The sequence below is a fragment of the Sceloporus undulatus genome, chromosome 5, assembly GCF_019175285.1.
Source record: "Sceloporus undulatus isolate JIND9_A2432 ecotype Alabama chromosome 5, SceUnd_v1.1, whole genome shotgun sequence".
NCBI lineage: Eukaryota > Metazoa > Chordata > Lepidosauria > Squamata > Phrynosomatidae > Sceloporus > Sceloporus undulatus.
Genome location: NC_056526.1, coordinates 84,520,782 through 84,546,150, shown reverse-complemented (window position 1 = coordinate 84,546,150; position 25,369 = coordinate 84,520,782). Strand labels below are relative to the sequence as shown.

At 39.4% G+C, this 25,369-nt stretch overlaps 1 protein-coding gene across 5 annotated transcripts in view; it reads right to left on the bottom strand.

Annotated features, from left to right (window-relative positions):
- Positions 1-1,502: 1,502 nt before the first annotated feature.
- The window catches only part of SLC26A5 (solute carrier family 26 member 5), a 46,137-nt gene continuing 22,270 nt past the window's right edge, over positions 1,503-25,369 (bottom strand). For 4 of the 5 annotated variants that reach the window (XM_042467251.1, XM_042467252.1, XM_042467256.1 and 1 more), the window contains 15 exons: positions 24,835-25,016; positions 23,755-23,919; positions 21,877-22,029; positions 21,034-21,116; positions 20,793-20,940; positions 20,169-20,282; positions 18,871-18,948; positions 16,955-17,050; positions 15,568-15,674; positions 13,232-13,301; positions 11,785-11,877; positions 10,296-10,406; positions 8,345-8,557; positions 7,486-7,540; positions 1,503-4,310 (listed from right to left, as the gene is read on the bottom strand). In XM_042467251.1, the coding sequence (XP_042323185.1) occupies positions 4,177-4,310; positions 7,486-7,540; positions 8,345-8,557; positions 10,296-10,406; positions 11,785-11,877; positions 13,232-13,301; positions 15,568-15,674; positions 16,955-17,050; positions 18,871-18,948; positions 20,169-20,282; positions 20,793-20,940; positions 21,034-21,116; positions 21,877-22,029; positions 23,755-23,919; positions 24,835-25,016 (1,802 nt within the window). In that variant the 3' untranslated portion in view covers positions 1,503-4,176. The remainder of the gene's footprint in view (positions 4,311-7,485; positions 7,541-8,344; positions 8,558-10,295; positions 10,407-11,784; positions 11,878-13,231; positions 13,302-15,567; positions 15,675-16,954; positions 17,051-18,870; positions 18,949-20,168; positions 20,283-20,792; positions 20,941-21,033; positions 21,117-21,876; positions 22,030-23,754; positions 23,920-24,834; positions 25,017-25,369) is intronic. The other variant, XM_042467254.1, reaches the window with a different exon arrangement.

Sequence of the window (25,369 nt, the reverse complement as noted above, 5' to 3'; positions counted from 1 at the left end):
TGTGGCAGCAGTGTAACAAACATGATTAAGTGGTAGCCATGAATGCAAAATAGTTACCTAGATTTACCCATCTGTAGCTTGTATTCACAGGTATTACTTAGTAGTGATGATGACACTATTGCCACAATTGTAACTTCCTCCCCCCCTCCCAACCTGCTTTACAAAGCATCATCTGCATGGGGAGGAGTCCTTTTTGGTGAGCGATTGGAACATGGGTGAATTACATTTCAGTCAAGTTATTTTTTTTTGGGGGGGGGGGGAATAGGAGGTGGGTTTGAAAGGTTATAATTAAATATACTTAAGTACTTGATACAGAATTTTGGCCAACATTTCTGTGATTAAATAGAACTGGTTATGATTGTTTTTGTACCATCTCAAAATACAGCCTTTTGGGAATACTGACCAGGCAGCTAGTGTATTTATCAAGGAACAAGTGAAGTTATCAGGGGTACAAAATTGAATTACCTATTCTTGAAGGAAAGTACTGAGCTGATATTTCACAGGGATTTTCTGTACTTCATTCCAACTGTCAAAACAAGTTTCAGCCATATTCTGTAGACTGGATCTCACAAAGGAAAAGTCTGGCAGGTTCCTAATCTATCATGTTTACAAGAGGTAGTTTCACATTCTTTAGCTTCATTCTATTAAGTTAAGGAGTGAAACATAAATGTTCTATGTCTTCTCCCTGTCCTGGCAGCTGTCAACCCCTAGATGGGATCTTTGCTCACAGCTGGGAAGAGGAGGGAGCAGAGAGACAAATGAAATGATGAAGAGCTTGTTGGTCTCAGCTCAAGAGAGGAGGAAAGGCAGGTGCACACCCAGTTGGAGTGCACCTGAATTCTTCCCCCTGAGAGATTAGAGCAGCCACATCTGAATTGCTGCCCCCTTCCTCCCCACATGTGAATAGAGCCACTATGTCATGGGAAGGTTTTTGGACCGCACAAAAGGCTACAGAACAGCTCCCTGTGGCCTGTGAAGAGAGAGATGTGCAAGCATTTAGCTAAGAGGTAAGGAGAACAACATGAGGGAAGGTTGAAGGAGCTGGGCATGTTCAGCTTGGTGAAGAGAAGACTGAGAGCAGACATGATTGCAACTTTCTGTCAAGGGCTGTCGGAAGAGGGAGTAGGCTTGTTCTCTACTGCCCGAAGGTAGGACCATGGCTACTGGTTTGACATTACAGGAGGGGAGAACCTGAAAGCACATTAGGAGTTTATTAGCTGTAAGAACTAAGGGATCCCCTGTGGCTATCTTGACTCAATGGCCAATGAGGCCTTTTCCAAATCTAAGAGTCTCAATTTTCTATGATTCTTGTGTGCTTTCCTGTGTGTGAAAAAGGACCGTGTTCTTAGTCAGATTGTCAAGATTTATGCAGAAGCATATACAGTGTAGAATCGTCAGGGTTAGAAGTGTTAGCAGTATGGGAACGGTGTTAGTGATAGACATAAGGGGATAAAAGGTAACAAATTGAAACATTACAAGACAATCATTTGAAGAAGTCAAGATACAGTAATTCTGAATGGCTTTTAATTTTGGATTTGTACACTTTTAACAATACACAACAGAAATATTTGTGTATAAAAAGGAACAAAAGCACTGTAAGCAGGTAGGCAAAATGTATACAGACACAAAAGGGCAGTCAAACCCCAGTTTACAAAATGTATCAAAACATCACCTGACCACATGTGCACACAATGTGTTCTAGAAAGGCCGAGAAATTCCTATCTTTTGCAAAAGTGTAGTCCTCTCAAATATAAAATGGGAAAATACTTCCTCTTTCCACTTCTATACAACAAAGCCAAGCAGCATCAGTACAAATGTAAATTAAATTAAGCCCAGTTTTTGCTTTCAGGGATCAGCATTAACATTTTATACCTTGAAAAAATTGCTCTCTTTAAGAAGGTACTAAAAACACTTTTTAATGTAACAATCAAAGACTCCATTATGATAGTACTGCATCCTTTCCAAGGGGACCATAGGTTAGAGGGATTTTTGGTATACAAACATTTTTAAAAATCTGGTTTGCATTTAGGGGATGGAGGTGCCATAGGAAGGCTAGTATAATACTAGTACTCTAGCATTTGGCAAGATTATAATCCACTGATCCTTTCAGTTGGAGACATTTAAAGTCATGCCCAAATTCCTCATTCAAAGCACTGAAAATACTACACTTCAGCTTGATCACAACCATGGTTATGCCAACCATGTCAGTGACATAGAAATAATTCACCACCTTCATGCTGCAATTCCTTTTCTAAGTGACATTCCTGTTTAGAGTCTGAGCATCCCCTTCCTAAACCATTCAGTGGTCAGGAGAAGAGGATCAGCCAGCCACAGGAAGAACAAAGGAACCAGGTGACATCATCTTCCTGCAACTGGCTGACGGTCCCTCATCCTTCCCTGCCAGTGAATGACCACGGGGGGGCGGGGGGGGCACAACAAACCAGAAAACAGGCAGGTTATGTATGTTGAGGATGGGGGTGAGATGTGACTACCAAGCAGAACTTCACAACCTACCAGTGCAATGCAAGATCATGGCCCAGTTTCAAAGGATGCAGGCCTCTTAACATGCATTGCCCATCCAGATGTGCTCTTGCTAACATGACCTTTGCCTTAGGGGCATGCTAAAAATGCAGGAAGTGGCAAACAAGGAACAGTAGTGTTTTGTTTGGGTATATTTTTGCCACTTCCACACTACTTTTGATGACTCTGCTCAGAAAGGGATTTCTTTAAGTGACGTAAACCAGGATCCTATTGGTGACACACAACCATACAATCCTCTCTTACACTGGTGAAAATACCTTGATGGATGTTGCGCAGGGAGATATCCACCACCTCCTTGTCCAATGCTCCCCCTTCCTCAGCCCAATGCAGCTTGAGGGCATTATAGTCCACCCCCACAGACAAAGAACCTCCAAGGCGATATAGGGAGGTGCCTGACCTGTAGTTGAGGAACCAGGGAAATGGGACGGCTCTTCCCTCCTGGACCCTCAGCATAACACACAGAGCATATAATGTTAGAAGCCCAATGTTGAGTTTCATGCATTCTGTTTTATGCTCTGCCAATGTTACTGGTAGATCTTGCCCATAGCATTCATTTTTGAGAATATTTTAATGACCCTGTAAAACTTTCACCGCATATGAAATACAATAAATAAAATTCTGTAAAGTTTCTCCATTTTACAGAGGCTACTTACAGCCAGTTGCGTCTTTAAAATGTGCTCTCCTGCCTGCTAGTGTGGGTGGAGGGTTCGTCAGCCGGTGCTTCCTTTTGCTCACGCCTAACTAGCTAGAAATTCATTTGGTAGATGGAGTAACTTGCTGTACGTGGGAATGCTCTTTTGTTGTTGTATTACAAATGATAAAAGAAAAATGAATTCTCAAGCAAATGGGCTCATAATTCAGTTCAGATATGAAATACACAAAATAGCACACTCCTCTTAGTATTCAGCAGAAAATAGCCTTGGGACTTCTGTGCAAATAATCTAGCTGCAAAAATATGTTTCTAAAAGCCATTATAAGCCATGTGACACAAACCTTTGCAAGCTAGTTTGAAATCCTTTAAGACAACCTATCCCATCTTGGTATTGGATATCAGCTCCCAGAATACCCCAAGCAATTGTCTGAGGAATTATGGGACCTGCAGTTCAACACTATGGGAAAAGATCAGGTCAGATATGCTTTAAGTTACCTATACAGTGCAATCAATCAGTAGTTGGTACAGAGTTTCCAAATATCTGCTGTTCCCAACAGGCATTTGGATATATTGTTAAGGAAAAGAGGAGGGATCAGTCTAGAACCACCTGGCTTTACTCTTTCCAGTAATATATTGTGCTACATTTTTATAAACATAGTGCATCTGCTGGCACATTTTTGAACAAAAAGAGAAAAAGTCCAAAATGTTTTTGGATACTTGCAGGGAAATACATGCTTCTTCAATTCTATTAAAACACTTGCACATCGGTTCAGGCGCCACCTGAATTCATTAAAAAGCACGTTTTGAAATTATAAGGCCTCCAATTCCTCAGACAGTGTTCTGGCAGAATGCAAGCTGCTCCACTACTGTGTCAGATACCCGTAAAAGTAGCTCTGTACAATCTGTGCAAATAAGAGAAGCCCTCAGAAGTCAATGGATGCATCTCCATACAATTTATGAAGTAGGAGTACAAATGACAGAGTCTAAAGGTAGCTGTAGGCAGTGGCGCCTTTCAGCTGGCTGGTGAGTACAGCATCATGGATACTGGGGAAGAGCAAGTCTTTTAGGGAAGCTTTGTCAAAGAAGTGCAGTTTAGTAAGGTTTTCCAGAACTGATCCTGGATGAGAAACAAAAGGAAAAATTTGCATCAGAATACAGCCGACAGTACAAAATCTACACTGCAATAGTTGTGTTCACTTGCCTTTGTCCAACTAAGGATTATATATATGCAGAAGGTTACGACCACATATCTGAGGTAGGAACCATGCATGTAAATAGATGTTATTTGCACAGCACCTAATAAAACCTATCCTTCTTTCTGAACAGCTGATCACCATTACCTTTCACTGTGTTTGCTGTGTTTATTGCAGGCCAAGCTACTGCACACTGATAAATGATTCCGGGTGTGTGTTCATAGTTACCCTATTGGTGAAACAGGCCTAAATCCAATTGTTAGTCCCAACTAGAATAAATCCACTGAAGCAAGTGGATTTACTTATGTGTTGACTCACAATTCAGCAACTGATTGAATGGGTCTACTCTTGTTGGGGCTAATCAATAGGATTCCAGGCACACACTGACAAACCTCTTGCCATGCCAGATTCATGGGATTTTCAGTCATTGCAGGAGAAGGCATTCCACATTCAGGTCTTAAATTCACCAGTTCCCATGGGAGTAGTTGCCTCCCTGCAAGTATGTTGCAGATCTGTAAGGGCAACAGTTTGTCCTTTCTCCCAGCTGCAGAACTGCAGCAGATAGTGTCTAAGGGATTCCTGTCCTCCTGATCACTGAGTGGCTATGAGGATGTGCTCATCAGTCATGAGAACCATTGCACCACCAGCCACGGCCTCATGGAACCCAGAAGGTAGGCTGAAGTAGCCTGGTGAAGAGCCTCTGCTACCCTCCAACAATCTTAAATTCTGGACCCATGGTGGCACAGTAGCTAAATGCCAGTACTGCAGCCACAACATTGAGAGTTTGATCCTGCAGGGCTCCAAGATTGACTCAGCCTTTTGTAGGTTGGTAAAATGAGTACCCAGCTTTTGGAAGGCAATTGGTTTACAGATTGTAAACCAATTACAGAGTGCTAAATTCACTATTAAGCAGTATAGAAATGTAAATGTTATTGTTATTCTGTAAGTCAGTACATTGTTCCCCATAGAACCTGGGCTTTGTTGTTGTGTGCCTTGAAGTTTGACTTATGGAGAACCTAAAAGTACGGGTTTCTATCTTTGCAAAATTTGTTCAAAACGTTTTTTCCACTGTGATCCTCTGAGGTTGAGTGTGTGTGACTTATCCAATGTCAGTCAGTTTTCATGGGCAAATGGAGATTTGAACCCTGGTCTCCTGGAGTCCTAGTCCAATGCTCAAAATACTACATAACACTGGACTGTTTGCTTCTGTTTGCAAGATGGTGTGGTGCCAAACTCCCACTTGTTTGGGCAGATCTAACCCACTAGGTGACCTTGGTCACATCACACTCTCTCAGCCTCAGAGGAAGACAACCAGCTCTGAACAAATCTTGCCAAGAAAGCCCCATGATATGGGTCGTCCTAAGTCAGAAACAAATTGAAGACAAACAACGAAGCTGTTCATTCCTCACTCATCTTTCATACTCTATTAAAACCCTTTCAGAGAGTAGCAGAATTCTTCCAGAAAGAATTCTGAAATGGCATAGTAGATTGCAACCTGGAAGAATATTGAAAACTTCTCTTCATACACAGCATATTGAATCCAAGTCAATAATGTAAGCTCATATTTCAAAGTATTTCCAATCCTACTGTGTTGTAAAGATGTGTTTGTATGGGTCTTCACTCAAACATGAAACCACTCTCTTCCGTTATGTTAATCTTCCTTGCAGAATTACTTCAGGTTCTGCATCCCAAGCCCTATAAACCTCACTGAAAGTTTGGAAGAGCATGTAGAAGCAATTTATGGTAAATAAGTAGTGGGACCTTGTTATCTGCTGGGGTTTGGTTCCAGGATCCTCTGTGAATAACAAAATCCGTGGATGCTGAAGTTCCATTAAATATAATGGCATAGCAAAATGGTGTCCTTTATATCAAATGGAAAAATCAAACTTTGCTTTTTGGAATTTATATTTTGGAATATTTTCAAGCCGTGGATGCTTGAATCCATGGATAAAAAATCTGTGAGTAAGGAGGGCCGACTGTATACTTGAATAACCTGTATGGTGTGCACATCAGTATAGCACAACCCAGGTTTAAGTTACTGAAGAAGTCTGCAGTTCAGAAAGATCCTCTGGACACTCTTGCCAGCAACCTCATCTTTCAAAAGTAGCTTGATTAAAATGGATGAAAAGCCTCACAAGCCACAAAGACTGTTCATCAGCAAGTTACAAAAACAAAGCAAACACGCCCTCTCATTGTTTCAGCTATTTGATGATATGAAGAAAGAGGTATGGTAAATAAATGATCGAATTGTTAAAATACAACATAGGCAAAATTGAAGAATCAATCTCATATTGCATGTAGCTTCAAGACATTACTTCAATGTTCCCCACTGCCAGAATTTATGGACATGTGTATATTAGCACTTTGTTTTATGCTTACGTCTAGCCCTCCAGATATCTTTAAATGAAGCCCCCAGAAGCTGTGACTGTTGATAACACTGTCTGGGGAGTACGTGAACTGTAGCCCATAGCTTCTGGAGGATGTCAGATTGCTTGTTCCTCCTGAATTTGCCAGTGCTACAATCACTTCACCTGCAGAGCAGCTAGGAAGGAAGGAAGGATAGGGCAGGGATACGGTGTGCTACATGGCATTGCTTAACCATTCAAGGGACACAACTTAATGACAGAACAGGCTTTGTGCATCTACAAGGTCTCAGCTTCTTTCCTAACACAGGACATCTCTGTTAAAAAAAAAAATCAGGTCATGGAGGAAAAACCTGCCTTAGGGAGCTGCTGCCAGTCTGACAAGACTACACTATGGAAGAAAAGAACCAGCTTAACTGTTTTAAATACATGAATTTTCAAATCTTCTAGTAAGTTTTGTGTTGTATCTCATACATTTTCCAGTGTGGTCACGTCTCTGCCTCATTCATACACTTCATAGTCAGAAGCCTTCCCAAAAATGGCATCCTCTGAATGTTTTGGTCATCCATGATCTTTCACTATCCACCATACTAGATAGGGCTGATGGAAGCTGCAGTCCAAAACATCCAGAAGACACCAAATTGGTGAAGACTGATCTAGAAAGCCCATGTTTGTGACAAATCCATCACTAATGAGTTCAACCCATATTCCCCTCCTCACACTAAAAAGAACTTACCATTGCAGCCAGTTATATATACTGAAACACCAATTTCTTCATATTCTTTTATGATCTATAACAGTTCAGAAGTGAGCTTGCGGTTAATATTCTTGTTTCTCATTGTTAACAATACAAAATACAGAGCTTTGTTGGAAGGTACATTATTCTTTAAATATGAGCAGTTATGTGGGAAATACTGGGGTTTACCAAATAGAAAGCTATAGTATTTAAAAGTCTAATGACACACAACATCCTGTGCTAACAATGTGAAAACGAATGGGAGATATGGAAGAGAACTACCTATTGGCTTGGGTCCTTCAATCTGTTACTTAGCTATTTGCCAAGATCCTACATCACTTACTTAGATAAAAAATGCATAACCAAGCAATGTCTCCTGGCACAACACTCCAAACATTCCTTAACAGTCAGCAGCCACATCAAGCAATGAAGATCTGTTCAGCTAGCCGTCAGGTACTGCAGAATGATGTTTCTAGTTCATTCCCGCCAGTGAGCAAGGCTAAGATGAGGAATTGTGACAGGGTTTTGCTTCTAAATGTTGCAGTCACACTCACTGGTGAGAGGGGACTGGAAAGGTCATCTTCCCTGCACCAAATGTCAGTTGAACAGACTTCCATGCTCAACCCAGCTGCTGGCTGTTAAAGGGGGGGGGGGCAGGCATTTATGATTGCAGCCACAGTGCCACGATTCCGAATATGTAGTAATCCCAAATAATTAGCTGTTATGAATCCATAACTCTAGGTTACAAATCCATAACTACAATACAGGACACCAGCCTTTGTCTTTAATAGGTGTTTTCAATTTAGCAAGAAGGTATCAAAAGAGTTGGCATACAGCAATGAAAATGGATACTACATACTGATTTGAGGGCTTTGACTCCAACAGAATCCACAAAGTTCACAGGTGAAAAATCCAAAATGACTGAGTGAATGCTGGTCACTGGCTTCATAAAGCGTTCAAGTTCATCGGGAGAGGATTCCTGTGTAGCAGCTTCTGCCACTGAGAATTTTCCATTGAGGGATAGTTCATCATTCATCACTTCATGTTTCACACTGTTGTCCCTGTCATTAGTCTTTAACACAGGATAAACAAACATCAGGCTCAAGTACAGGCTTTCTTCTGGGGCATATACGCTTGTCTGATATGCAGATTCTGACCACCCCACTTATACAAATATCTACCAGGCGATTTTTCACATTGACACTTTCTCATTGGTATGCAACAAAGAATAACAACCAGCTTTACAACATAATCCTAGCCTTGTGTACTCAGCAGTATGTCTTATTAGCTTTTAATAGGGATTACTACCATGTAGGTGAGCATGGAATTGCAACTGACTCCCCTCATCTGCTTTTTTCCCCAATACGGACCTGTTGTTTGATGATTCCAAGCTAAAAGAACCATACAATCTTGGGTCTTGGGTCCTCCATGTAGTAAAACTATTATCTCAATTTGCAAAGTGTCAATTTATGATGTAGAAACCTGCCATCTTTTTTACACGACCATTTTCATAATAAATGACCATGATATCTCTTCTCATCTCAACAAGAGTTGTCTGAATCAGCTCCAAGAAAATCCTTACTCCAAAATAAACTTTTGTATAACTTGTTTCCAAAAATCTGCATCAAGAATGTATTACACTGCACTTGTGATTTATTTTTGGATACCTCTTTCAACAGAGAAAGCTTATTTTTGTAAGCTTGGAATTGGAATAGTAATGGCAAAGTTTTTGATTTAACAGGGCTTTGTTCCCCTGGGGGGAGTGGAAACTAACCATGAGCTCCACTGCAGAACTTAATGTGTGTTCATCTAACGCATTTCTGCATGGTAACAAAATTCACAATGGTTGCAACTAAGTAACAGCAAGCAATAGCATGTAAATTTCTATGCTGCTTATCAGTGCACTTAAGCTCTCCTACACGGTTTACATTGTGTAAGCTAATTGCCCCCAACAAGCTGGATACTCATTTTAGCAACCTATGGAAGAATGCTAGGCTGAGTCAACCCTGGAGCCCTGGGATTGAAATCATAGCTATAAATGGCTGCAGTACAGGAATTATATCAAAGCAAATGACTGCTCACAGGCTACAAATTCAATTTCTCTCTTTTTAGAAAAGGAAAAAATCTCTGTCAAATAGTCTCATCTGCATTAAACACATACATAAATATGTGTTTTAGATACACACATCTAAAGCTGCCTTGGATCCCATTTTAGCAGAAAGGCAGGATATTAATCCAATAAATAAATAAATAAATTCAACTACATCTCTAAATATATCACAAAGAAAAGACAATATGAGGTTAGCCAATCATGAAAGCACACAGGATGATTGACAACTACCCCTAAGACAGTGGTTTTGTGCTCAGTTCATAGAACTCCTGAAGCTCATTCAAGCTCCCTTTGTTTAAGAAACACTGCTTTAATAACCGAAAATGAAACTGGAACCTAGCATCAGGAACATAAGTTTCCACCATCCTCTCTTGAATGAATTCCCTTCTCCTTCTTTAGCAGCAATAAAAGGAAACATTGAGACTGACCTGAACCTTAGTTAATACTCAGATTTCTGTTTCAAACCAGGTACATAAAAATCTTGTTTAACAAGGAGCACAGAGAGCTCACATTCCTGTAGAATGCAGTTAAATGTATCTGTTTATGCATGTGTTTGTGTGTCTGGATGGTGGTGGTGGAGAAATTAATGCTCAAAAATGGTTGCAGGAGAGAGAATGTATTATTAAGGTTCATTCGCAATCTTTCAATCTTAGTTTATAAGGAGCCAAAATCTGCAGTGGTCTATACTTGTTATGCTTACCATCTTCAAGACTGCTTTCTTCTTATGGTCATGCAGGTGCTTTAATTCCTTGGCATGTCTTTTCTGTGCTTTTTTCCTTGCTGTCAATATGGCACAGGGATCAATGCCAGTCTACCACAGAAAGAAACGCAAACTCAGATAAGTGTCATCTTGCAATGGAGTAACTGAGCTGCAACCTTGGTCTGAGAAAGCTTCTGCCATTATACATTTTCTAATCTTTAAGACTCTGTGGCTGCATATATGAATTAATGCAGTTTGTCACCCTTTTAACTGCCATAGCTCAATGAATTCTGGGATTTGAAGTTTTCTGAGATATTTAACCTTCTCTGTCAGAGAACTCTGGTGGCACAACAAACTACGAATCCCAGAATTCTACAGGATAGAGCCATGACAATTAAAGCAGTGTCAAACTGCATTAATTCTGCAATATGGTAGCAGCTTTTGTTTGGCTTCTAAAATGTCAGTGCTGAGGGTTAAGAAAAATTAGTTTCCTTGATGAATGGAACTGTGATTTAGGGCAGAAAAATGGAGATTTGGAGATACTAGAAATCAGAAGTTTTGCTTGATTTTTTAAAAAAGTACAACACTTGAAAAATAATCAAACCATGAAAGCTACAGAAGTATTGGCTGAACCAACAGAGTATGTGGTTTCTTCTTAAGCAGTAGATTGAAATCTGGTGCTCAGATCAGTGATAGGTCTTCAGCATATTCCAGTGACAAGTGAGGTAACTTTCAAGTCTGCCAAATTAGATTCTGTATATATATGGAATGGAGCACATTTGTAAACAATCATATGGATGAAAATAGTGCTGCATTCAAGTGATTCAAGAATTAATTCTCAGCTCAGAGTAGTAGGAGCAGAAGGCTTTGTTAATATGGTTTAATGTGGCAGAGTTGTTAAAGATGAAACACATGATCCACAAACTCACATGACATTGCTTGGCTATTCCATTTCAGTCTGTTGGAGGAGAAACAAATTACCTGGATACCCTCCATCTTAAAAAAAAAAAGCCCAAACACCACAAGTAAAGAACACTTCGAAGAGAATGGTAGCTCAGAACCCTAGCTGAGTGTAAAGGACTTTTTTAGATGGAAGAAGATAGTCAAACATGTACTGTAACTGTAGCCTCAAGAGTCACAGTTTTGCACATTATGTGAGCTGTTTCTGCAGCCTGGCTATTCAGTATTAAGTATTTTTACTCTGAGGTTAACCATGATGATCTATTGCAGCAAACACATTTAAATATCTTAAGACTCTGTAGTTTTATTTGGCACAAGGCACCTACATTGCATTTGTAAAGCAGGCTGCAGTCCACAGAAGTTTATTCCAAATAAAACTTGCTACTGTTCTCCAGTGGAGTCTTAGCCACGTATATTCAGATGAAAGTCCCATTTAATAAAATTTTATCTCGGCTAAATATTCATAGTATTGCAACATCAAAGATTTTTTCAAGAGTATAAAGGGTAGAAAATATGTATTTCTTGTTACCTTTTTCTTCAGTGCATTGATATATAATTCACTGTTGGCAAAATAGAGTGATGCATTTGCTTGGAAAATTTTGATTCCAGGGCATTCTTTCACCTAAGACACGAAGAGATTTTTCTTTACAAAACATGTATGCACTCACTCAATGTCTGACACTGCCATTATGTACACATTCAAAGAACACAACATGTTCATTTATTGAGAGAGAAACCACAGACACAATTTGGCTAGAGCAGCAAAAGAAAAGTCTGTTTTAGATGTGAAAGGAGAAAAATATAGTGGGAGAGGTGAAGAAACCAGAAGGAGTAGTAGTAGTTTGGCCATAGCAGCAAAAGTAAAGTCTGTTTTAGATCTGAAAGTGAAAAAGTTATAGAGGGCAAAGTGGGGGGACTTGCTAAGAAATATAGAGGCAAGGCCCCCTAAAAGATGAAAGGAGGCTTTGGGCTGACAACCCTGATCTATCATTTCAGAATTATTGTTATAGTTGACAACAAAGCAGCATTTATCTTTCAGCCTGTGCTGAAAGTGCAGCAAAGGCTAATTATTTGAAAGGTCTATTTTTGAGATGGTAGAAAGCCACCATGCTGGGACTATACTACTATATTCCACACGGGGAAGCAAATCATCTCAACAAGAAGCCTACACATATACCACACACTTTGTGAACCTTTGACAGCTGGGAGAAAAAACCCTTGCTTTAATTGAGTAAGTATATCTTATCCAAAGAACATTTTCTATACATGTGGGTTGTACTAGCTCCCAAATATGCATATAAATCCCATTTTGGAAGAAAGGTGGGTTATAAATTCAACAAACAAACTGCTGTGTAATCTCTAGTTCTGCCTGCATTTTGGATGCTACCCAAGTCTGGGTCTACGTATACATTACTACAAAGTGTTAGAACTAGCAGATGGAAAATTCTAGCTTTCAATGCTTTTACCATATAAAAAATCTCATAGCAAATAAACACTAGCACTGTTTTCAGAAAGATTCAATCCCAGCTGTTTCCTGCTGTGAGTTTTCTTCTTGCAAGGTATGCAAGTGTACATATAGCAATGTGAAATCTTTAGCAACAGTATGCAGTAATATAGTCCCTAAAGTGACATAGCTTTTTCTAAAATCTCAAGATTTAACAACCTCTTTCTGTTAACTTTTAAAACCAGGCCTGAAGCATGCTGGAAAAGGTAGGATCAAGGTTCTGGTTATTCTCCCTGCTAGCTACTACTTCCACTTCTTTTCCTAAACATTCTTACCTTCACTTCTCCTTCTGGTATGGCTGGACTGTCAGTAATGGAGCTTAACATTTCTTAGGAGAGAACGTTTTACTATCCTATAAGAAATAACTGTCCTTACAACCAAAGTCTTCCTACTGTTCATCCTCATCTTGATTAAAAAAAACCATTCTCCATGCTTTTCAGTGGGTACTAAAACTCTTTATATCTCCTCTTACCTCTTCATACTCTTCCACATCACAGTAAATGTCTGTGTCAGGAATCTGCCCAAGAATTCTGTATTTTGGACTGTAAAAAATAGTCACCATATTAATAGGCTGCAAAAGCAATCTCTGTCAGAAATACCCTTTAGGATTTTACTTTGCTAAATGCCATTTATCCAAAAATACTGACTCCCGTAACATAGGTGGAAAGTGAATTGCAAGTTGCAATGAGAGAGGGAAACAAGGATGAGATGAGGAGAGGCTACAGGAAATAATCAGGACAGAACAGCTATGAAGGGCAAAACAGCCTGGAAATTACAAATGGCAAGAGAATCACAACTTGCATGGTGAGTAGAATAGGGATAGGAATAAATGCCACTTAGGAGTCAGGAAATGCTCTGCATCACAGATCCTGACGTAGTGCTGGGAAATGTTCACAAATAAACAACCCCAAAATTTCCATTGTCAGCATCTGTGCTTGTCTATGGGCAGCCACTGAACTGTTCTTGCCCCATTTTCCAACCCCTTTCTCCTCTGCAGGCTGCACATACATCCACATTTTGAAATCCAACTTTGGTGGAAAAATCTATTTGGAGTCACTTTAAATGGGAGGGAATAGCTCTATATGGCTTTGACCCAAGCTATCTTGCAGATTGTACTGTCACATATGAGCCTGCTTGAATCCTAAAATCTTCAGGAGAGGCCCTTCTCCCAATTGTACCACTTTGACAGGGGTGACTGGTGGGGACATGAGGCAGGGCGTTCTCAGTAGCTGCCCCTAAACTCTGGAATTTCAGCCCAGGGAGGCTAGAATGATGTCCTCTTTGTGGCCCTTCTCTTCATATAGAATCATAGAATCGTAGAGTTGGAAGAGACCACAAGGGCCATCCAGTCCAACCCCCTGCCATGCAGGAAATCACAATCAAAGCATCCCCGACAGATGGCCGTCCAGCCTCTGTTTGAAGACCTCTAAGGAAGGAGACTCCACCACACTCCGAGAGATATTCGTAGGCAAATAATTTTTCATTCTGACAGGTAAAAGGGGCTTTTAAGATAGCGCTGCACTATCTGTTTTATATAACCATTCTACTCTTTAAATGGCATCAGCTTGGATCCTGTTGGTTCATCCAAAATAGAGTAAAGCCACTGAATCAGTGATTGAATGGTGACTGCCACTGATTCAATGAGTCTACTCTACTTGGAACTAGCAATAGACTCAGGATTTTGTTTTTAACTGCACATTTTCAATTATTTTAAAATGTTGTTTAATTCCATTTTAATGCTTATCCTTTGTATGTTTTAACTGTGTTTCAATTTGTAAGCCTACATGAGCCCCAGTAGGTCACAGTTTCAAACGTATTACTCATTTTGGGCATATTTTGGTGTCTGATATTAACAACTACATATGTGTTTTCAAACTATGTTACTTTTTGAGGGTCAGATCTAGGCAATGACTTCAACTGTAATGCAAAACCTCTGGGACCACTTTACCACTCATAAACTGGCCTTGTATATTCTGTTTAAAAAGCTTTTGTCTGTGTTTTCTTGTGTATGACTGCTTAAGAGAATATATGATAGTTTCTTGCTATGTATTGCCTGCTTACAGTAAAAACTTTCCCACCCTTTATAGGAATGAAGCCAAAAATAAGCCAACAGATCTCTTGCTATAATACTATCAGCAATGATGTCCACTAAATCAGAGGAGATCAGATGGTGAAAAAGGATGGGAGAGAAGCGGGATGCTCCCATTCTTACTGTGCAATTGCCGGAAGATTATCAGACAACGATTATCCCATGGTGTCACTCTCATCCTGTCCTTCTTCCAGCAGTGAAGTGGAATGGCCCTGTAACTTTTTGTTGATGGGAAACTCCTATGAAGAAAAAGTTATGAGGCCAATCCACTTCACTGATGGGAGAAGGACAGCGATGCTGTGGGATGTTGTCTGATAATCCTCTAAGCAACCATTTGATAAGGAAGGAAGAGTCCCACATCTCTCTCATCCTTTTTCATCATCTAATAATCTCCACAGAGGAGTTAACAAAATTTGCAGTCCTTGGTAATGTACGTGACAAATTAAATTCAGCATTGAATTAAAAAAAGCCATGCACGTGATATGTTTTAAAAGATCTAAAGACCTTTGATGCAAAGAATGCTGCTGGTTTAGTATTCCATTTTCACATTTACTTTTGTTTTTATAATTTTATTTTTGATTCAGTTGCACTTTCAGAGCTTTTTACTGCTAGGCAAATGTTTGGTTTTTGTAGGAGTTTTCTTTGTGACACATTTATTTCCATTGCCCTTACAGGGATGAAGTTTCATCTGAGAATAAATATTTAAATGTTACACTCACCTTTGTGTTCTGTACACGATGGTGATCATTGCAAAAGCAATAGCAGTTATCAAACCGTAGTCTAGTCCCAGAAAAACAGAGGCTAGAAAAGCTACAATCCAGATAGCCTAAATAAAACAAACATCAATTTAGCAATATTCTGCTTTTCAGTTGGCCCCAGGAAAATTCTGCTTTGGATGAGTAAAGTATAAACATTCAACATTACAGTCATACCCTCAAAAGAAAATTATTTTTTTTTACATGTTCTCATTTATTTATTTGTAGAGTGAAGAAATGATGAGAAAGAAATATAGGTCAGCATAAGCCCTTGTATTTACAAACTCTAGTGACAGGCCTAAGATTGTAATACAGGCCAAGCATGTATATTTGCAGAGTTTAAGCAGAGGCCTGAATCCAATGTTTATTGCCAGTTAGATCAAATCCACTGAATCAATTACTCAATGGTGATTCAAAACTCATATAAATCCTACTGATTCAGTGGGTCTTCTCTGATTAGGATTACCAATGAAATTAATGCCAGGCTTACCTGTGAGGAAACAAGGACATATATGGAAGCCCCACTGATGCAACAGAACAAATACTCAGCTATCCATTAAAATTAATAGGTAGCACAATGTGTGTTTCTCTCTCTCTTTCTCTGTGCATTCCCAAAGAAGGATTTCCCTACATTAATAAATATCCACAAGCAGAAAAGATAAACAGAAATGTGGCTCCAGGCAGTTCTTTGCTATGACTTTTTAACACAAGTTAGTGTGGGAATTCTTGGTTTGCCAGAAGACAAGCTCTGGCTTTTGGTCGATGTATAGGAAAGTTTTATGTGTTACTCACTTGCCAGATCCTTCTCCAGTATGCCTAGAAGTGATTGCAAGGTTTTCTGGATGAGGTCTCACAGCTAAAAATGCTCTGCCAGTAGTAAAAGGCAAGTAGGAAAGGCTTTGGCTCCCATTTGCCCTAGGGCAGCTCTGAAATTATCTAATTCCAGTGGCAAGGGAGGAGAGAGAAATGTCCTAGGAGAAAGTTCTTAAAAATGACACAAATGAATGTAAACCTGCAAAACCTGTTTATGGCCTCATATTGCTCCTATCTGGGCAAAATGTTCTTCATGGAAGAGGAGAGCCCAGGAAGACCTGTCAGGGCACCCAAATATATCTTTCCTTGGCTTTACAATTCTGAAGAAGAAAGCACTTCTCTTACACATATGGGGTCTTACATACCTTAATCAGTCTCCTGCATATTTCTGACCTATTCTTAATAAACTTTTTACAATATTAGTTCTAGGATGTAGAAGCTCTTACAATGGAACCTTTTCTGTGCAACAACAATGCATACTTAGGAGCTGTTGAGAGAAACATTAAGTATGAATTCTGATCTGCATTAAATTACTCACCAGTTCAATCTTGCTGGTCCTCCAGAAATGAACAATATCTCCAAACTGTTTAAACATGCCTTTCAGATTCACCATTACAATTGCTGCAAGCACAGTCTAGGGAAATATTTTGAGAACAGTTTGATTTTCTTAATTCTTTTCAAATTGTGCTACAGTATTAACAGGAAACATTCCAAGGTATATAACTAGTAGGCTCTATCTAGGACATGAATCCAAACACATTCATTTTAAAAAGAAAGCCAATGCATAAATGTTAACATGCAGGTAATCAAATATTCCCTTTTGATCTTTTGCTTATCTGCCCGTATATATCAAAACAAATGTAATACCCTTATGATAAACATCACCACAATTTTTTTCTCCAAGTGTTTGTAGTTGGCAGCCTTCTTGATGATATTTCCGAAAAAAAATCTATTTCTACATATAAGTGTTGATCAGCCTAAATTAAGCAGTTCTAAGTCAAAACCATTTTACAGTGTTAATTTGGAAATTTGAGGATTAGACTTCATAGCAAGGCAATTGAATGGCCTGTGATTCCCGAGTACTGGGGTTTGTCCTTTTTGCACCTGCTAGTCCTCCACAGATGGCATCAGCTTTGCCTAAAGCCATTCCTTGGATGGTCATAACAGGAATGAAAACTTTCTGATCTGGGTTCTTGTGCAAGAGTTTTTGTGCTTATAGTAATCCCCTTTGCATATCCTTGCTTCACAATACCATCATAGATGTGTTACCATGTTAAGTTTATAGGGCACCTGCCTAACACACCTACAGTGAAGTCTTAACTTACTTAAAAGTATTCATTCAGTTTCATCCTACATTTTTCTGGACTCCTTTTCCCATCAAGGAAGGCTGGTTTTCTGACCAGCCTTCAGAAAACTACCTAAATTAGCATCTCAAGAATGTAGTAATCACTATGCCTAAAACAGATGCTAGCAGCTTTGCACATGCCTAGTGAATCAATCCAATGGTTCTAATTTCCACCTGGTTCACCCCTAAACCTCCATAATAAGAATCTTGCTGATCAGTGGCTAGTTCAGTCTCATTATTCTAGAATCACAGAGTTGGAAGAGACCACAAGGGCCCTCCAGTTCAATCCCCTGCCATACAGGAACCCAGAATCAAAGCATCCCCAACAGATGGCCATCCAGCCTCTGTTTAAAAACCTCCAAATGAGAAGACTCCACTACACTCTGAGTGAGTTAATCACTGGGTGATGGTTCAAAAAAGAAGAAAAAGACACATAGTACCTCATATGGTACCTCATTTAACATGATTTACTTTTACACATGTGTGTTACAATGCTCAATGTTCCAGTGCTTTTAACTGTTTTCCCTACTTATATGCATAGAAATGGCCTGCCCTTCTATGCTGACATAAATCTGAATTCAGTAAAGATTATGTCCGAGTAGGCGCATCTACAATTGCATTGTGAACAAGGACATGAAGAATTACTTACTATAAACACCAAAAAAACTTGCACAGGAAACCAGATCATAAAATTGTCACTCCTATTACAACCATCCAAGTTATGGCTTTAGACAAAGCTGATACCATCTATGGAGGACTAGTAGATGCAAAAAAGGACAAGCCCCAGTATTCAGGAACCACAGGTCATTCAATACCTTGGTATGAAGTCTAATCCTAAAGTTATCACTGCAACACTGGACGTTAAATCTTAATGCTCTGAACCTTTACAGACTGTGCAATTATTTAACAAAGGAGCTAAATCCAATCGTTAAACTCCACTAGAGAAATCTACTGAATTAATGGAACTTACATAAATGCTGACTTCATTCCCATTGATTTAATGGGTTTATACTAGTTGGGACTAACAGCTGCATTTAAACCAAGGCGTTTTAGTTCTGCTAAGCAAAGATTTAGACCAGAATGAAAACGTATAAATGAAGATTCTTTACCTGTGGCAGTGGTTCAAAGAGGTAACCAATGGCAACAATAACTAAGAAAACCATGATTGAGGATAGAGTGCCAGCAATCTGAATGAAAGACACACAAAATAACATTTCTGGGGAACGGTGTCTAGAACGTAATAGTTGTTAAAATGCACATCTACTGATGATCCTGACAATCTGGGTGACTATCCCATACATTAGTTTAACCCCTCCTATTCCCATAGTTCCTATTCCTATTCCCCTCATATTCCTATAGTTTTTAGACAGGTTATATTAGAGGTGGAGAAAGTGAGACATGGAGCTGTCAGGCTTGCTGTTTCTGTCAAATTATTTTTGCCAAAATTGTTTTTTGTTCCTAAATGTGCCCAAACACCTCATGGGGTCATGAAGAGCAGTATCTCTATTTTTTCCCCTTCTCAGGTTCTTTTATACCACAGGAAAGGCCTTTTTCCCAAGAGGAAATTACTTCTCCAGGTCTTACAATGGCCCAGAGAGGTCCAAAAATGTAGGAAAATGTGGAAGCAGTGCAATGGGGGATATGGCCCTCCAACATCCAATATGAACCCCTGACAAATGTCCAGAGTTGCTGTTCAGAGAGTGGGTTCCATACAGAATCAAATAATATTTTATGTCTTAATTTATATTCTGCAATTCCAGAAAAGGGCATCTAAATTTATGGCTAAATTTATGTCATTGGGTTTTTAAATGCCACTGGGTATATGCACAGAAGGCATAAGAGAATAATGCAGATTATGATAGCAAATTGAGAGAGTGGAGAATTGTCCCAACCTGGGGAAAAGGTGGGTTATAATCAAATCAAGCCTAACCTACACAATACAAGGTAAACATAGTCCCTTGACATGAATGTCTGGTTGTAAAGGGCTGGTACTCATCTCCGTTACTAAGTCAAAGAGCCAGCATTGTCTGTAGACGACTCCGGTGGTCATGTGGCCAGCACAACTGCACCGAATGCTGTTACCTTCTCACCAAAGTGGTATCTATTTATCTACTTGCATTTGCATGCTTTCGAACTGCAGAAGCTGGGACTAGTGACAGGAGCTAACGCCATCAAGCAGTACTCGGGTGTCAAACTGCTAACCTTCCAATTGTCAAAATTGGTGTCTTAACCACCAAGCCACTGCATCCCTGTTACAATACAACTGAGTTCAAATCCCTGTTTACGAGGTGACCTCAGATCCCCCAAGATAAGTTATGCAACCAGGTGAGGATAAAATGGGATAAACTGAATAAAATGGGTAGCTGAGTAAAAACCCATCTTGGAGGAACAGAGTAAATACACATACCTGAGTCTTTCCCCCAGTGCCCTCTTGGACAAGGCTCCGAGACATCGAGCAAGTGATTGCAAAGGTCTGGAAAAACGACCCTGTAGAGTTGCATATGCCTAATGCAATGAGCTCCTGTGAAAAAGGAAAGAGGATAATAGAAGAAATCTCGCTGAATATTGTACAAAGAAAGAATAGCATAAATGTACTTATACATATGAATATGGTCTCTGTGTAGCTAAATGGAAAAAAAATGCTTAAAATATTCAAGAACTGAATTTTAGAGAATATTCCAAATTGTGTCTAAAATCTACTTACACAAAAGTGGTGTTTCCAAATCTTTATAAACCTGCAAAAGCTTGCATTGTAATGTAGAACATCCATGTAAGGATTCTACATTTTGATCAGATAATCCACGTAAGCAACTCTATCTATTGAAAGCACCCTTTCTTGCTAACTCCTTGGGATGAGACATAAGCCCAACAGATATATAATGTTCTCATTATCACAGATCAGGAATAAAAGAAGCAGCAGGGAAGTTCTTCAGATGCATGAGTCTTCAACTCACTGGGAAGATACTTCACTTATTTCAATAGTATTTTGACCAGATGGAAAGAGACATTTATTCAGTCACAGTCGAGTTACCTGATTTCCATCAACTGTATAGCCGTGCTTAAGAGCAAAGATTTTGGCCATTGAGATAGTCATGGAAAACCCAACAAGGGCTATTGCTATTGCATCCACAAATACTGCCGGAATGAGGCTGATATCAGGTACCTGTGGAGGACGTAATCTGCAAGCAATTAAAGAAAAAAAGTAACTATCTTGCAGTGATCATATTAAATAATATAGGTATAATAAGATATATGCAGTTATTTGCCCTCACCCTTTAGGAATATTGCCAACAACATCTACTCCATATGTCTGGGACAAATTCATTCCAGCTGAAACTCCAGTACCAATTACCACCTTGAAAAACAAACACACAAACGAAGCAATAGCAGTTTTGTTAAAATATGAGACATTCTGAAACTAATTAAGTAATAGCTCTGGCCTAAATGCAATTTGTAGCCCAGCTACAGTAGTTCTATAGAAACAATGGAACTGACATAAGTGTTGAGTTACTAGGTCATTATTCAGAAAACATGCAGGGGTAATGTGTAGGCCATTTAGTAAATTCAAACAAAAATCCACCAAACAGTGATAACTTTATTGGCCAACTGAAATGCACAATATACTTGTTGCAAGGTTTCAAAGCTCCACTGGTTTCTTTATCAGGCAAGATGTTACATACCAAACAGGAGGCTGGTCCCTCCTGCATTGCAAAAGAAGAGTTCTTGTTGATAGGCAAATAGACTTTAAATTTTCTGAACTTTGCTGAATTGCCACATGGCAAGAGGAGGAGGGGCTAGCCTGCTAAAGATACCCTCTCCATACCATTTAACTAAGGACAGAAACAACAAAAGGTAGGCATCTTACTAACATCTCTATTTTTCCTCCTGTTTGGTATATAACATCTTGCCTGATGAAGAAGCCAATGGAGCTTCAGAAGCTTGCAACAAGTATAGTGTGCATTTTGGTTGGTCAATAAAGGCATCACTGTTTGGTAGGTCATTACTGGTTCAATGGATCTACTCTAGTTTGTAACTAACAATGTAATTTAGGCCTTTGTTTATTATTTCTGCACAGTGAAGGCCATTTCAATGATAGGTAATAACCTCTGACCTACCACAATGATCTCCATAGGGATAGGAACAGGTAGCTTCTTCTTAAATCGATCGTTGATTTCTTTTCCACTCAGCAACAAAACCATACAAATTAGTCCAACAACTAAAGCTGCTATGTTGGTTTTTGTGATGTTTGAGAACACAGCAATTAAACTCTGTAAGACAGCAAGTATGGAAAGTTATTCCCAAATGGTACAGTCAAGTAAGATGCAAGAAGTGAATGATGATGTGCAATGTGGTACACCCATTTCTGTAAAGATAGCTTTGAAAGAAAATTAAAAAGACTTTAGCTGCTAGAGGGTAACTATATGGAAAAAGCAAATAAATACATTTTTCTTAATTTGCATAGTTTACTCCGACCACAGAACTCAATTGTCCATGGTATAAATGTTTAACTCTGCATACAGAATTGCACATTCCTGTTTACAGCTGTATTTCAAATTTGAACACATGGACAGAAAAATCTAATATAAAATGTGCTGATCACAAGTATACATCAACACTGGAAACAAAGAATTAGTGGGATATCTGATACAGATTAGGCTAAAACACATATACCTTAAATTGCATTGAAATCATAACAATGTAAAGAGGTAAATCCCAGAATTTGCTGATGATAGGCTAGGCTTTATCAAATGGATAAATTTAATCACCAGCCCTCTGTTGAGCTCTGTTGAGTGACACATCAAGCCATTTAACCCAGAGAATGTTGACAGTTCCTAAAATACTATAATTACCCTTCTTTTCATAATGATTTCAAGGCCTCTCCAGCAAGATTTCAGGAAGTCAAATCTATTTATAAGCGCATAGATTTACAAGCAGAGAGCTACAAACTGATCTTCAGGGTTACCATAGCAATGAATGTAATTCCGATTAAGCAGTAGGAAATTTGCTGGACAAGGAAAGTTACTCTTTTTTTCCCCTTAAAAAAATCCAGCACTTCAGACTATTTTTCTTGGTTGTATGCCATAATAAAATGTCAACAATAACTACAAAAACCAAAAACAAATTACAAATGAGTATACCGGCCTTGAGAAAACAGGCCAGCTTTCTATAACATATTCTAGGGGTCAAACCTAGCAATGCTAGCTTAGTAATTGCCCACATATAACATCTGACAAATTCATAGTCTGCTGGATAGCCAAAGGAATTAGAATTGCCTTGTTGGATCAGACTACAGATTACTATGTGCAAGCCGTGACCAACCTGGTGTCCTTGAAAGTAGTTTTATCTTTATTATACTGAGGATTTATCATTTGCTTTTCAAATGAGTTCTGAAAGCAGACAGAAATATTAAAAGACCATCTGGTACTCTGAATTATACTGTCTCTCAATGCTGAGGGTCCATATTGCTGTCATATCTAATAACCAGAGATCAATCTAGTATCTATGAATCTTGCTATTCATATTTTTAAGGCCATCTGTGGTAGTGGTTTTTACTAACAGGGGAGGCAAAAGACTGAAAATGTACAAAACTATTTCAGAACACTGGAAAAAAATGTTTTGCTCTCAGGGTGGGTCTACAACAGCTTTCCCCAACCTGGCTAAATGCCATGCTGGCTGGGGATGATGGGGATTGAGTTAATTACTTCTGCAGGGCATCAGCCACTGGTATACACTATAAACTGGTTTTATATTCACAGTGCCCTTGCCTGTAAGAAATGCAAGGAACAGGGTTCCCTGACTGGAATCTCTGAAGAACCTTGTAAAGCGACAGTCCCCTATATTACTTGGTTAAAACCACAACAGATCAAATTTGAGAAACTCTTTGAAATTTCTCTGTGGATGTGGACTGTGAACATATACCCTAGCTATGCCAACATGGCTATAAAAGTCAGGAATGGCCCTACCACATGTACCTTCATTGTGTAGTTACTTACATAAAGAAAGGAGAGGGGTCCACTGAATCTTTTAGTCTTAACTCCAAAGAGGTACTTCAACTGGGAGGTAAATACATGTACAGCAGCAGCAGTGGTGAATCCCCGTACCAGGGGCTCCGTAAGATAAATGGCTACAAATCCAAACCGAAGGAGTCCTAAACACAACTAACAGAAGGAACAACCACATTCTGAGAATTGTCATTATATCCACCTTAACTGAAAAAAGTCATAAGTGCAAAGAAGCCACAAAAATGAGAAACCATTGTTTTTAGCACACTGGGTCATGTTTCCCCTTTCCTTAAAAGTATGCAGGCTTCCTTCTCTGTCCCCAGTCCAAAGTAATGAGGCATGTGAATACTGTCTGAGCTAATAGAGTTGCATGGTGTGAAGAAGAACATAGCAATGAGGAATGTGGAGTGCCCCTAGATGTTGGTCTGGAACTCCCATCATCCTCACTAGTAGTTATGAAGACCTGGGTTGATGAGAATTGCACACCAACATCTGAAATGCCACATGTTCCTCATCCCTGGAAAATTCTGTGGTTATGATACAGGAAGACCTAAACAATGAAGGCCAACAAAAAGCAGACTGAGGTCTTAACAGGTAAAGTGATACTAGTACATCACTAAGGCTTGAAGGAATTATGATTGCCAAGAGTTGGGAAGATTGACTTTGTGTGGTTCTGCTCATTATTAAGAGTATTAAAGCATCAGATAAGCAAATTCTGCTTAATTTTCTCAACTGGTATGTAGAAGCCAGCTATTCCTGGCATAGCAGTTTGTGCTATCTTGGCAGAGAATTTTGTATTTTGGAAAGAGCAAAGCAAACATGGCCACACTTACAATGTGAGTTGGCCAGTTTAGAACAGCATTGTGTACGTCCTCTCCACAACTACCCCCCCACCTGCCAAAATGGAGGCTCTCTTTTTCTCAAAAAGAGATGCAAAGGACATATCTTGTGCCATTTTGTAACAGGGATGAAAACTCAAGTGGGCGGACTGAGATGGTTTATTGAGATAAACATTTTGCAGCTCTCTGCAATATTCAAACTTTCTGGAACAAAATGTAAGCGTGTTGTTACCTGTATGATTCCCGAAAGCAAGGTTACTGCAACAGCTACTTTCACCCTCATGTCATCTCTGGCTTTAACGTTGTCAAGATCTGAGCTATTGGTAGAGTTGGTGTCTATAATATCAAACATTTCATCTGGTGCTTCTCTGACTGCAACTCCGCCAATCATCAGGCTGATTACAGCAAAAGTTCCTACAAGTGAGTTCATTTTAGGGAATAAGTGTTTGTTATCATCCTCAAGGAATTACAGAGAAGCCCACACACCAAATCATTTACCAAATCATACAGTTCCAACCTGTGAGAAGAGAGGAATTCACAGTGTAGTGTAAAGTGGTAGTGGTGGGCTTCATGGGCAAAACTGTAGTAGTCCAAACACATTTCCAAAGCCTAGCTTGCACATGTTAATTGCAGGCGGGAGAGAACAGATCTAATTTTTATGCCATGGGGTTCATCCCCTTCTCCTCATTACAAACTCTTATTAGCTAAGGATGATGTCAGTGGGGACTCAGTCCTAAGGCATCTCTGGTGAGTGGAGAGGCTTTGAA